At 41.5% G+C, this 15,000-nt stretch overlaps 1 protein-coding gene and 1 long non-coding RNA gene across 9 annotated transcripts in view; one reads left to right on the top strand and one right to left on the bottom strand.

The window, feature by feature from the left end:
• Positions 1 to 15,000, bottom strand: part of LOC143291725 (uncharacterized) — a 42,086-nt gene that overhangs the window by 24,462 nt on the left and 2,624 nt on the right. For 6 of the 8 annotated variants that reach the window (XM_076601775.1, XM_076601770.1, XM_076601774.1 and 3 more), the window contains exons 2-4: positions 9,129 to 9,301; positions 6,722 to 6,819; positions 4,658 to 4,864 (exon numbers count right to left, since the gene is read on the bottom strand). In XM_076601775.1, coding sequence (XP_076457890.1) covers positions 4,658 to 4,864; positions 6,722 to 6,819; positions 9,129 to 9,244 — 421 coding nt within the window. In that variant the 5' untranslated portion in view covers positions 9,245 to 9,301. The remainder of the gene's footprint in view (positions 1 to 4,657; positions 4,865 to 6,721; positions 6,820 to 9,128; positions 9,302 to 15,000) is intronic. The other 2 variants (XM_076601768.1, XM_076601769.1) reach the window with 2 other exon arrangements.
• Positions 10,226 to 15,000, top strand: part of LOC143291508 (uncharacterized) — a 6,087-nt gene continuing 1,312 nt past the window's right edge. The window contains exons 1-2 of the long non-coding RNA XR_013056534.1: positions 10,226 to 10,321; positions 12,690 to 12,833. This is a non-coding gene — a long non-coding RNA (uncharacterized LOC143291508). The remainder of the gene's footprint in view (positions 10,322 to 12,689; positions 12,834 to 15,000) is intronic.

The raw sequence follows: 15,000 nt of genomic DNA, 5'->3' as shown, positions 1-15,000 counted from the left end.
GTGTACGTTTGCGTTTGTGTGTGCCTAGCCTATGTGTGCGTGTGTGTTGAGGGTAGCTGCTATGTACATCTGTTTGTTGAAATGTATGTATGCATTGTGTGTATGTGTCTTTAGTTATTTAGTCACATTTCTCATCCGAATGACAAGCGTCCAGACCACCACTCAAGGTCTAGTGGAGGGGGAGAAAATATCGGCGGCTGAGCCGTGATTCGAACCAGCGCGCTCAGATTCTCTCGCTTCCTAGGCAGACGCGTCACCTCTAAGCCATCACTCCACATTTTAGGACTTGTCTACCTGTACATGCGAAGACTGGATTCGGCGAAGTACGCAGAGGAGACCACCACCTGGGGGTCAAACGGGTAGAAAGACGGACCCATTAACTCTCTCCATACGAACGGCGAAAGAGACGACGTTAACAGCGTTTCATCCCAATTACCATCATCAAAATATTGCAAGTGGAAGGCTCTTATACTGAAGAGGTGAATGTTGACAAAGAATACCACAATTCTGACGACGGAAGCTAAAGGTTGGGTCATTCAGACACCCACTGGACATCCGAGGGGTCTGTGTAGAGGAGAAGAGAGGACTGGCCGTACTGAGTGAGTTAACTTTTGATGGGAACAGTCAGGCCACAGTGCCACATAGAATACTGCTGGCCAACACACTGCATACCAACTTATCTGCACCCGGCTGGGGTCTTTTAAGCCACTAGGTACAGATAGTCCGGGACGGGAGAGCGAGGCTGCCGATTTACGCAGCTCTCTCTCACTTTATCCCAAGTCAACTGCATGTCATGACTTCAGACCCATTCTGCTGCTTCACGTCCTGTAGCAATGGGTGACTGGCAAAGCAGCAGATGTGGATACACTGGAAGCTGTTGTAAAAAACCCGCACACAAGTGGCCCAGGACACTGTGGCATTGTCCGAGGGAATGAAACAGCAGTGGAGTTCGGCAGCCTCTTGGGTGTCTGAGCAGCCCTCTTTAGGAATCAATCTGCTCACCTGCATGGAGGAAGGGGCTAAAAAAAAGGTGGTTCAAAGCATTGCCTGCTTCAGCTTAAGCTGGCCACCACACTGCTGCTGGCGGGGATCCCAACGAGAGGTCCAACTTGAAAGAAAACAAATGTTGAAAGTACTCAACCTTAGCACGTGAAGTGTGCGCACCCTACTGAACAGCACCAAGGCAGACAGATCCGAAAGAACAACACTGGTCACCAAAGAACTAGCCCGTTGCAACGTAAACATTGCTCCACTCAGTGAAACACGCCTAGCGGACAAGGGTCAGCTCATAGAAGTTGTGGTGGGTACACCTTCTCCTGGAGCTGTCGCAGCAGCAGTGAACGGCCAGAGACGGGCGTTGGATACGTCATCATATCCCACCTCGCTCGTTAACTTGCTAAGCGGCCAGAGGGCATCAACGATGGCGTGATGGCGCCTTAGCTTCCACTTGGGAACAAGAGGACTGCAACGCTGATCAGTGCATATGCCCCAACAATAACCAATCTGGACATAAAAAATACTCCCTTAAAGCAGCAGTCCCACAGTCAGAGAACGTTTTGTCCCAGGGGGCTTCAACGCCAGAGTGGGGACAGACTACCAGACCTGGGAAGGGATCCCTGGGAAACATGGCACTGACGAGTGCAACAGCAATGGCCTATTGCTCCTCAAGACGTGTGCTATGTAGAACCTTGTCATCACCAACACCCTATTGCACCTGCCTGCCCGTAACAAGGCATATTGGATGCACCAACGCTCTAGGCACTGGCATCTGATCAACTATGTCATCAACAGAAATAGGGACCAGCAAGACGTTAGAGTGCCGAAAGCTGGCTGTGGTGCCAACTGCTGGACGGATCATTGACTTATATTATCCAAGTTCAGACTTCGCATCCTACCAAAGAGAAGAGCTCAAGGCCAGAAGACTGCGAAAAGCCTGAATGTCTCCAAGCAGTAACGTTGCAGAAGAATTTCGTGAGGATGCAGGAGACTACCAGATACATCCCAGCATGATCATACCAGCATTGAGCAGCAGTGGAATGCCTTCATAGATGCAGTCTGCTTTTCCACTCTCGGACACCTTCAACCAGTATTCCGTAGACATCAACACTGGTTTGATGAGAATGACGAGGAGATCAGGCACTGCTGTCAGAGAAACACCTACCGTTCAGCGTGCACCATAATGATCCTACATCACAAGCAAAGGAAGATGCCTTAGCTACCACAAAACTGGAAGTGCAGAGGAAACTCCATGCGATGCAGGATGTCTGGTTCAGCAATAAGACCGATGGAATCCAGACCTATCCAGTCAAGCCACAAAGGGTTTTCATGACGCTCTGGAGGCTGTGTATGGACCTCAGCCAACTGGCTCCTCACCCCTCCTCAGAGTAAACGGGGCTCAGCTGCTGACAGAGAAGTAGCGGATTTTGGAGAGATAGGCCAGTCACTTCAACTTGGTTCTCAATCATCCAGCCACAATCAGTGATGAAGTCATTTCTCGTCTAACTCAGATAGAGATTAATAAGGACCTTGAAAACCTCCCCAGAGAAGAGGAGGTCAGAAAAGCATCATGTAACTTTCCTGTAACGAAGCACCAAGACAAGATGCAATCCCTGCTGAAGAGTACAAAGCAGGAGAACCACTCACAATGCAGAAACTGATTGAGCTTTATCATTCCTTGCGGAACAAAAGCATTGTCCCACAACAGTTTCAAGATGCCAGTACAGTCCACATCAACAGGAAAGGCAACCGCAAAGACATCTCCCTCCTGCCCATAGCTGGGAAGATTTTGGCTCATGCCCTGCTCAAATGAGTTATAAAACGCGTTGAGCAATGTCTCCCAGAAAGCCAGTATGGCCTCTGTGCAGAGCGTGGAACTGTTGGCATAACATCTTGTGTGCACCAACACCAGGCAAGATGCCAAGAGCAGCACAGCGAAACAGCTTCTTCGTGACCTCTGTCGACCTGACAAAGGTATTTGACATGGGCAGCAGAGATCACTTATGGAAGATAACGGATAAATTAGGCTACAAGTTAATCAGTATTGGTCGGTAGTTCCACCATGGCATGATGGTAAAATTTCTGGATGATTGCGACGAGTCTGAAGCCTTCCCAGTGCCAAACGGTGTGAAGCAAAGATGGGTTCTTGCCCCGACACTCTTCAACACAGTCTTTTCTGCTGTGCTGTATTCCTTGTATACACATTAGATACAGGACTGACGGTGGGCTATTCAACCTCTGGCGCCTCCAAAGTTAAAGGAGAACGTCATCAGAGACTTCTTAATCGCCGATGATTGTGCCGTCAGCGCCATCACAGAGCAGAAGATGAGGCTGGAAATGAACTGTTATCACGAGCCTGTGATAAATCTGGCCTCGCACTCAGCACAAAAAAGAACTGACGTTACGTACAAGCCTGTACCCAGAAAGTGCTGACAGGAACCACACACACACACACACACACACACACACACACACACACACATATATATATATATATATATATATATATCTGTAAAAGCATGCAAGCTGCAAGTAGTTGACAGGTTCGCCTATCTGGGCAGTACTCTTTCACGAGATGCAGAGATCAGTAACAGAATTGCCGAAGTCAGTGTCACCTTTGGGAGACACTCCAAGAATGTATGAGAGTGGAGAGGACTCAACCTCACGACCAAGCTGAAGGCCTCCCGAGCAGTGGTACTCACCATCTTTCTCTATGCCAGCGAGACCTGCACGGTCTACAGCAGGCACGCTAAACAGCTCAACTACTTCCACTTGAGCCTCTTCACATACGACGGCAGGACAAATTCCCAGACACACAGGTTCTGAAACGGGCGATCTGCCACGGTGTCAACACTCTCCTACAGAAAACCTTAGCCAGATAGGCTGGCCATGTCGTCGTGATGTCTGACAATCCGTTTGCCAAAACTGCTGCTGTAAGATCTGAGCCAGGGCATGCACGCAGCTGGGGGTAGACGAAACGCTTCAATGACCGTCTCAAAGTGTCCATCTAAGACCTGAACATCAATCACAGTTGTTGGAATCACTTCCTCTGGACATGGCGAAGCAAGATGAATAAAGGACCGAACCGCAGAGATTCAGGGGAAACGCGCCGCGCGAGGCACTTGTTACCTCCACGTTCACTGCAGCACCAACCAATATGTGTCTCACATGTGGGTGAGCTTTCGTCATTTTCGAATCCAAAGGACGGACAACATTGTATTGTATAGTATTGTATTGTATAAATGTGTTGCATTGACAAATTATTTTACAAAGAATTACTAGCCACACACAAACACACACACACACACATACACACACACACACACACGCACGCACGCACGTACGCCCACACAAACACACACACACACACACACACACACACACACACACGAAGCTCAGGGTTACTGCACAGAATTACGGTGTGTAAAACACGTGAGCCAAAGAAACAACAACATAATGCCAGTGAATGAACCAACAAGTGAATGAACGAATGAGTGATTGAACACTGGCCTACTGCTACCGCTGCTGCTGCTGCTGCTACAACAACTACAACAATACCAACAACTACAACAACTTGTGATATGATTACTGACGAAAAAACACACATCATCATCACAATCACCATCACATTTACTATCATCGTCAGTGTCATCAAACTCACCGATGAACGTCAGAATACAGGGGTCAAAACGCATGTCGGACCTAGGCTGTTCGAGCTTACAGACATACTGTCCACCCACTTTGTCCAGCGCTGCTGGTCTTGTCAACGTCACATTACGACTGATCATGCCATTGAACGTCACGTCATCGGGTCCAGTTCGGCACTCTGGCTGCGGAGATTTCTCAAAACCGCACCACAGAATCATTTCTGAAATGTGTACAACAAATCAAAATGATGAATCTCTGTCTGTCTGTTTGTTTGTCTGTCTGTCTGTCTGTCGGTCTGTTTATCTCTCTCTCTCTCTGTGATGAACTGAGAAAGATCGGCCACAATCACAGTACAGCCAGCACCACAGGCCTAACTGGAGCAGAAAAGTTCGACAGTCCTGTGGACATCAGGAGAAAGAAACTTCATGTGCAGGCAGACTGAGGAAGACTGGCCACAATCACAGTACAGCCAGCACCACAGGCACAACTAGAGCAGAAAAGTTCGACAGTCCTGTGGACATCAGGAGGAAGAAACTTCAGGTACAGGCAGACAAAGAGCTCCAGTTGACGACGTGAACCTGCCATAGTAAAAAGCAACACAGTAAGCTCTGATCACAACTTGACGACGCACAACAGAACGGGGGGAGCTGAGGAAAACCCTCTCCTGACAGATCGCTCTTCCGTACCAGGTGGAATGCCAGACCAAGGGGCAGTTGCAGCTTACGTCTTCACCAGACAAGATAACTTCCATCCCAGTGGTTACAGGCAAAATGATCTGACAGCGAGGGGACAAAATATCATGGAGCGTCTTGACAGAGGCATTATGATGAAAAAGATCTGGCGAATCAATGACCTCCACTTCTATCACCTCATGGACGACAGAAGTGAACACTACGTACACCAGCGATAAGTAGAGGCCGTTAAATGAGACTAAGTGTCTACGAAGGTAGTGTCAAAGAAAGAACACCTACCAAAATGACCGCTTTTATTGGCAACAGGAGGCAAAGTTTGTCAGAGTGACGATGGCAGAACTGACAGACAGCACAGGCAATGGGATCAATTTGTCATGACAGCTGACAACATAACGACCGGTGGGGACTGTTCCTCAAAGTTTGACTTCTCCTGGCCACCACTACCTTGGTCAGATATTTTGACAGCACTCTAACTAAAAATTATGTTCATCAGGTGTGTAAAAGATTCCAATCAATGTATGTTTAAACCAATTCCCATTACAAAGTGGAAAAAAGAAGAAAGAAAGGTTTGATGATGAATGCGACAACGTAAACAAAGAAACGTCGAAACAAACTGAATAAGTTACGAAAATCGTAAAGAAATACACAGGATAGAATTTGTAAAGGCCAACAAAAAATACTAACATTTATTTAAGGAGAAAAGACGAGCCTTTAGACAGCTAAAAGTAAATACACCACCAAGATAAATCAATGTCCAAAGCATCAAACATTTATCAAAGACACAATGTATCGCATTAGGATTTTCATGTACTTAACAGCTGGCAGAATATTATGTTTTAGATAATAATAATAATGACAATAATGATAATAATAATAATCATAATAATACTGAGGAGAAAAAGAAGTGATCATCATATTATCATGACCATCAACATATCACCATCATCATCACCATCATCATCATCTGGCTACTCCTTCTTCTGAAGTAGAATGATGATGATGATGATGATGATGATTGTGATAATTATGTTGATGGTCATAATAATATGACCATGATTTCTTCTTCTTCTTCTCCTCCTTCTTCTGCTTCTTCTTCTTCTTCATATTATTATTATTATCATCATAGTCCACGTAATATCCAAAATACCAAATTTGAAATGACTGGTAGTAACAAGTGGTGGTGCATTACTGTTCTCATAAATCGAATAGTTTTGACTACATGTATTTCATAAGTTATTCCAGGAAAGTGTATATACCCGCTTCGCAAAACAAGACACAGACTCAATTGCCGCTTTCCAAGTTAGGCAGAAAGATAAGCACATAGGTATGCGTTAACTTACCATTGACATCTATTTGCCTTCCCACCATAACACCTACTCCCTCACCTGGTTCAGCATATTTGTCAGAGTAGAACAGGACCTTGAAGTTATAAGCTGTTTCCATAACGTCCACCTCAAAATAACAGACGACTTGTGTCTTGAACCTGGTTTGGAATTGAACCAAAATGATCATTGTAACTGCTCAGGTCATAGAAATATGACGACAGCAAAAATGAGATATGATCATGTTGATAAACATGCATATTCTTAAAATGTGATAAATGTGACTTGCCGAGACTTCATGACTTGACATGAATGAAATTGAACAACACAGTGCCCTGATGAATGATTATACCGATGTTCGCACAACGGGATATAAAGGTCAACTGGCGTGACAGAAACGATTGACTGCAACACCTGAAAAACGAATGACTGCTACAGTTCATAGTATTATCGTTTTGACATAAAATAATGCCTGTAACAGTTTAGAAACGAATGATTATAGCAGCAGAGGAACATAATGGAACAGTTTAGTAACGACTGACTACGACACACCAAACACAAACTGCTAAGACAGCTCAGAGAAGAATGTTCGTGACAGAAAACAGTTCAGACAAAGTTTTGTTGTGACAGATATTCTAAATAGTTTTACAGTCTCAGTCTTGCAAAAATGAATTATATAATTAAGTAAGTGTTAAGATAGATAAACAATGAAGGTAGTGTTTTAGATATAAAAAAAAAAAAAGAAGAAAGAAATACAAGAAGTTATAACTGTCTATGAAAAATATGTATAAGAGAAGTAGAAAACGGTGTGATGTAATATACTGTTAAAACACTCCCTAAATTAACAAACGCTGAGCAAACAATAACCAGAAGGAGAAACTGACAGTAATTAAGGTGCGCCAAGCATAACAAACCTATGAAACATGAGAAATCCCCTGGCACTGATGGTTTGGGGGCAGATTTGCAAACCTTTGTGGAAACATTGACAGATTTTGGACCATTATTTGTAAAGGCATTAAATGAATCCTGTAAATATATGGAACCCTCCACATTAGAAAAAGGTTTGATTACTTTGATTGCTAAAGGGGGCAAACCCAAAGATTATACAGAGTATGGACATTCTATATGATTTCTTAGTGTAGTTCACAAACTAAAATCATTGTAATTTCAAACAGGATACAAATGTTTCACCAAATCTTATAAACGATGACCAAAGAGGCTTTATGGCAAATTAATATATGGGAGATGATATTAGATTACTATATGATTTGATTAATTATTCCAATGTGAAAAATCCACTTTTTTTTTGTATTGGTTTGAAAAAGCTTTTGGTTCTTGAAACTGGGCATCAGTGGAAAGGGTGGCTTGAAATGTCCAGATATACGCAAGTACATACTTGCTCTGAAACTGTAATGGTTAAGAAAAATCAGAACAACAAACCATCAACGGAAAAGACTGTTATAGAAATGTACCAATTTCTTGGATATATAGAAATATATGGACCAATGCTTCTGAGCTACTACATGGTTAAAAACCCTTTGTGGGCTTATATTTTCATAGCATAAAATATACGAATGTAACACCATGTACATGTTGTGTAATAACACAAAGGATACAAAAGACCATTTCTGTCGATTTGTGAACTTACCAGATGTTTTTTTGAAATTATTGAACATTTATTTAATGAAAAATGTGTAATATCCCGTAAATTAATTATTTCAATACACATTGTGTTGTTCTGTGTTGATGAAACCATAAAAACAGACGGAGATTTTGATTTTATCTTATTGTTAAAAAAGTTGTATGTACAAATGTCGGATTGAAGAATGTATACCAAATATACACATATTCCAAAGGTATCTGAACACTTGTTTTGAAACTGAACAATATGTTGTAAAGATACAATGTAAGCTTTTTACTTTTAATGCTAAATGAAAAATGTTATAAACCAGTATTTTATTTGAAAAACGACCAGGGAAAATGTAATGGGATCCACAGTGGGAACATGCTGGTTGTTATATCTTTTTCATAAAAATGGAGCCACTGACTATGACAATGTCAGCTCTTTTTTGCGTATGTCATCTGGATTTTTATTTCTATTTTTGCTGTTGTTATTGTTATTGTTGCTGTTGTTGTTTGTTTTTCAAAATTAATTTTCTTTGTGTGTGTGTGTGTGTGTGTGTGTGTGTGTGTGTGTGTGTGTGTGTGTGTGTGTGTGTGTGTGTGTGTAAGGGCGATAGTACTAATAGGCGTTGTTATTTTTATTCACTTTTCTTCTTCAAATGTTTGTTTAAAAAACAACAACCCCATAATAGATCTTTTTGGAATGTAGGCAAACAAATATTTTAGTTTGTAATATCGAAAACAACAACAATAGATTACGTACACTCTCTTCTCAGTAAAACGTGGCGCAGCAAATGAACAAAAACACTTCGAGCTAAGGGTACCTTCCCGGACGGTCACAACAGACCTTGTGGTGATTGCAGAGCAGATGTTCGGTTCCCCAGTGCACACCATCACTGTCATCATCATCATCATCAACAGCAGGGAGTTGGACACTGTGCTCGGAGTGCTGACGGTCGTCATGGCAACTGCTGAAACACGCTCCTTCAGGACACCAGTCGATGGACGCACTTGCAATAACTCAAACAATAAAACAAAGAACAACAATAAAAACCAACCCCCCCTTTTTTTAAAAAAAACAACAACAACAACATAAGTACACTAATATCCTGATATTCTCATGCTTGCTCCCACCCCCAACCATCCCACATAGCTTGCACATTTTCCTTTCCTTGTTAATTGTGTCATTTATTATTTCAGAGCTAACCTTTCTGAAAAGATATACACGAATTTTCACAATGCTTTCTCTCTCTCTCTCTGTATGTGTGTGAGTGTGTGTGTGTGTGTGTGTGTGTGTGTGTGTGTGTGTGAGAGAGAGAGAGAGAGAGAGAGAGAGAGAGTGTGTGTGTGTGTGTGTGTGTGTGTGTGAAACCTGAAAGAATGACACAGGAAACGAATGATGAGCGCCCAAAGGCAGCTGTCCGTTGGCTTTACTCGGGTAGGTAGCCAGTCGTGCAATGACTCGGTGTTTTTAAAGTGCTTACAGTTTGACTGTGAACGAAGACAGTATCCACATCATCATAATCATTATGATTATCATGTCAGCACGCACCTTACATTCGAAGTTGGGGAAATCAGTCTCGTGTCTTCGTGATAAGAAAATATTATTTCATTCAGTTATATTATTTTTCACCCTGTTCTATTATACACACACTGACACACACTGACACACACACACTCATATTCTCTCTCTCTCTCTCTCTCTCTCTCTCTCTCTCTCTCTCTCACACACACACACACACACACACACCACAGCAAAACACGCCACTTCAGCCTTTCAAATTCATTTCTCAGGAAAGAGTTTTGTCAACTCGATCGTAACCTGTTTTTTCAGCTTGCCCACTCTTGCGCATACTTGACACGTTCCTCACAGGCGCGCGGGACTCTTGTGTGTGTGTGTGTGTGTGCGTGTGTGTGTGTGTTGTGTGTGTGTGTGTGTGTGTGTGTGCGTGTGTGTGTGTGTGCGTGTGTGTGTGAGACTACACTGGGTAAACAGGAAACCAGAATACATTGTTCCCTGACAGTTCTTAAAAACAACTGGTTAGTATGTGAGGGAAGAATCCTGTGTCGGACTACACGCTACAGGATTCGTGTGTTATAGTATTGTTGGCCCAGTGATAACGCGTCCGACTAGGAAGCGAGAGAATCTGAGCGCACTGGTTGGAATCCTACAGTGGCCAGTATTTTCTCCCCCTCCACTAGACCCTGAGTGGTGGTCTGTGTGTTAGTCATTCGGAGACTGACACGAGAGAGAGAGGGAGAGAGAGAGAGAAGGAGAGAGAGAGAGGGGGGAGAGAGAGAGAGACAGACAGACAGAGAGAGACAGAGAGACAGACAGAGAGGAAGAGAGAGAGAGACAGATAGACAGAGAGGGAGAGAAAGAGACAGACAGAGAGGGAGAGAGAGAGACAGACAGACACAGAGAGAGGGAGAGAGAGACAGACAGACACAGAGAGAGGGAGAGAGAGACAGACAGACACAGAGAGAGGGAGAGAGAGAGACAGACATACATACAGAGAGGCACACATAGAGACACACAGAAAGAGAGAGAGGGAGGGAGAGACAGACAGACAGAGAGACAGAGAGAGAGAGAGGGAGAGACAGACAGACGGACAGGCAGACAGACAGAGAGGAAGAGAGAGACAGACAGACACAGAGAGAGGCACACATAGAGACACACAGAAAGAGAGAGAGGGAGGGAGAGACAGACAGACAGAGAGACAGCGAGAGAGAGAGGGAGAGACAGACAGACGGACAGGCAGACAGACAGACAGAGAGGGAGAGAGACAGGCAGAGAGACACAGACAGACAGAAATGGAAAGACAGAGAGACAGATAGAGAGAGAGGGAGAGAGACAGACAGACAGACAGAGAGGGAGAGAAAGAGACAGACAGACAGACAGAGGGAGAGAGACAGAGGGAGGGAGAGAGAGAGAGAGATTAAACTGTATTTTAATTGTTCAATTTAATTCGCACATGTCTTCTAGGCGTTTGTTATTCGCATGTCTGTTGCTATCATGTCTGTTGCTATCATGTCTGTTGCTATATTTTTAAACAAATACTGGGTGTCCACACAAAAGCCACAAATTTAGCAATACTTGGTGAAATAGGTAAATACCCCTTAAGTTTAAAAGTGATTTGTCAAGTAATAAAATTTTGGTTTCACATAACACAGGCACGAGAAAATTCGTATATCAAAATTGTGTATGATGATATGCTTACAGAGGAAACAAAACAGCGAACATGGGTTAATTTCGTTGAAATTATATTACAGAATCTTGGTTTAGGACACGTTTGGAATAATCAGTCAACATTCAATATTCATAGACTTAGCCACGTTATAATGAATAAACTAGAATATGGATATGTTTTATTCTGGAAGAGAAACAAATCTGAAAATAAATCTAAACTACTATTCTATAATAAAGTTACTCGTGAATACAGAACTGAGCCTTATTTGCTTGAAGGATATCTTTATTATAATCAAAAACAATCATTGTGCAAATTAAGAATATCCTGTCATGATTTAGCAATAGAAAAAGGCCGATATTTCAACATTCCAAAAGAAAGGAGACTATGTTTACAATGTCAAACAATAGAGGATGAATTTCATTTCTTAGATGACTGCGAATTATACAAAGAAATTAGAGTAGAATTCATACAAAAAATTCAAAATTACATTCCAAATATTATTAAACCCAGTCAGCTAATACTGGAAGACAAACTTGTGGGACTATTTGGGAAATTTGTCAGTAACTGCTGTCAAAAACGCCACAGCGTGCAAGAGTGATTCAATGTCTTGTTCAGCATTTATCTATTTTTGTTTTGCTTTTTCTTTTTTTGTGCGTGGTTTCATGTAACTTTGCATGCGTGTCTTATAAACCTTGTTCAGGTTTATTTGACATTAAAATTGATTCTGATTCTGATTCTGATTCACACACACACACACACACACACACACACACACACACACACACACACACATATATATATATATATATATAATAATTCAATTATCGTTTTCGTTTTCTTTTTTCTTTCTTTCTTTCTTTTTGTTTTTACTTATGCCTCATATTATACGTTTCTCTGTGTCCCTATATGCAATATCTATATTGCAGTTCCAGTATAATGTGCGGTCTAAATTGTCAGGAAAATGATCCGTTCGCCTAATTTTTAACGTGTCTCGCTCACTGATCGCACAGTATATAACATATAAACATATAATTCTGTTTTGACACACAACATGCTGCATCTGTCAGACTGATCCAGTTTCCACTTGCAGACGAGCAAGTGCTTCGCTATGAAAAATCAAGACAAACTGAGGGGGCGGTTGTGAGTGTGCGCATTATTTTCTGGTGCAAATTTCTGTCAGCTGAAAACCCCCCAGTGATTTTCGCTTTTTGTTACAGGAATGCGGGTTACAAGGATGATCCAGGATCACAGATTCCTCTCTCCCCTTTGAACCTGGAATCTATACCTGGAGGGTGTCAAAACAAGAGCTGACGTCAACCAAGGGAGGAGGAATTTTGTTAAATGTCCCGTCACACATATCGGTGATTGAAGACATTTTGTTAAAGTATTTGTGAATTCATTTGAGTATTATTGGTTAGAAGGGGTGGGGCATGTGAATGAATGGAGAGTTTGGCGAAACTGGGCAAATGAGGGTAAAATTATATATATAAAAAAAAAATCTAAATACAATTATAGAAAATTACTTAAAGGACTTCGTAAAAGAAGTCGTTAAACTGACAAGCGAAACAACTGATAATGAATGCAAAAAGTCAAAAACACCAACGTTCTGTCACTTGTGAAGACACACATTCGTGTACATAAGGCTTCATCGAGCTACAGTCAAAAATTCTCTGCTTAATTAAGAGAGAGAGAGAGAGAGAGAGAGAGAGAGAGAGAACGTAATTTCATTTAACGAGGGTAAAGGAGTAAGTACACAGTACTTGTTTACATCCGGCAAAAATAATAATTAAGAGAGAAAAAGAAAGCGAGAGTCAGTTCACAACACCAACGTCAAAATTACATAAGCATGTGCACACATAAACACAGAACTTATGGAGAGAGAGAGAGAGAGAGAGAGAGAGAGAGAGAGAGAGAGAGAGAGAGAGGCACAATCCCGTTTGAAATTTTCTAGCCGGCGCCCGTAACTTTAGAAGAAAAAAAAACCCAGCTAATGTAAGCAGACGTGTCTGGATCAGCATGTGTGTGTGTGTGTGTGTGTGTGTGTGTGTGTGTGTGTGTGTGTGTCTGTGTGTGTGTGTGTGTGTAAGAGAGAAAGAGTTGTAAAAAAAAAAAGTTATGCAGCCTTAAAGAAAGAACATAAAAAAAACAGTGTGATGTGTGTTATCTGTGGAAACAACTTGTGGTTTGTGTATGACATTAGCTGTCATGCAGAGTTAAAGAAAGAATTTCTTAAAACATTAAAAAAAACACCCAAAATAAACAGTGTGATGTGTGTTACCTGTGGAAACCACTTGTAGTTTGTGTATGACATTTGCTGCCATGCAGAGTTAAAGAAAGAATAATAATAATAAAAAAAACAAGCAAACACCCACAGTGTGATGTGTGTTACCTGTGGAAACCACTTGTGGTCTGTGTATGACATTAGCTGCCATGCAGAGTTAAAGAAAGAATAATAATAATATTAATAACCACAGTGTGATGTGTGTTTCCTGTGGAAACCACTTGTGGTTTGTGTATGACATTTGCTGCCATGCAGAGTTAAAGAAAGAATAATAATAATAATAATAATATTAATAACCACAGTGTGATATGTGTTACCTGTGGAAACCACTTGTGGTTTGTGTATGACAGTAACTGCCTTCTGAGTTTTAATGAAGGTAAGGGAATGCATGCATACGTGTGGGACTCAAATGCAAGGATGATAGAGTAGGGGCGGGGTCTGTTAGTCCCATAAGTTTCTTTCACAGTTTCTTCCTCAGGATGTTTTGTGTACATTATATATATATATATATATATATATATATATATATATATATATATATATATATATATATATATATATATATATATATATATATATATATATATATATATATATACAGAGAGAGAGAGAGAGAGAGAGAGATCCATGGGTTTTCATTGTGAACTCCAATTCGTGGAGTTGCCAGTCCGGTTTGTCGTGGTGGTGGTGACACACGATCACTGAGATACAGAGCGAGAGAGTGAGAGTGAAAAAGAGTGATGTGTACATAGACAATTGAAGGAACATTTAGAACATGATAACTTTACGTAGTAGAAGACGGCATGTAAGGTCAGAAAGATGACGTAAAAATAGCATTACATCACATGTTATAGTGTAGTCTGTGACCAAGCTGCCAGGTGGCAGCGAACAGTCAGATTTTATTTTTTTGTTTAACAAAATATGTGTTGGTTTTCAACTTTGTTTATTATATATATATATATATATATATATATATATATATAAACAAATCGGTTTCTTTTAGACATTCTCTTCATAACCCATGTGTATCCAGACACAAAGCAGCTGTGTCCATTGTCAAAACAGGCCCAATGTTCAGGTGGGAGTGCTCGGTCTGTTTACAGTAACAATATCAACAAATATATTTGCATTTGTTTGTATTTGCATTTGTATTTCTTTTTATCACAACAGATTACTCTGAATGAAATCCGGGCTGCTCTCCCCAGGGAGAGCTTGTCGCTACACTTCAGCGCCACCCTTTTTTTTTT

The sequence above is a fragment of the Babylonia areolata genome, chromosome 17, assembly GCF_041734735.1.
Source record: "Babylonia areolata isolate BAREFJ2019XMU chromosome 17, ASM4173473v1, whole genome shotgun sequence".
NCBI lineage: Eukaryota > Metazoa > Mollusca > Gastropoda > Neogastropoda > Buccinidae > Babylonia > Babylonia areolata.
This window is presented reverse-complemented; position numbering and strand designations above follow the sequence as displayed.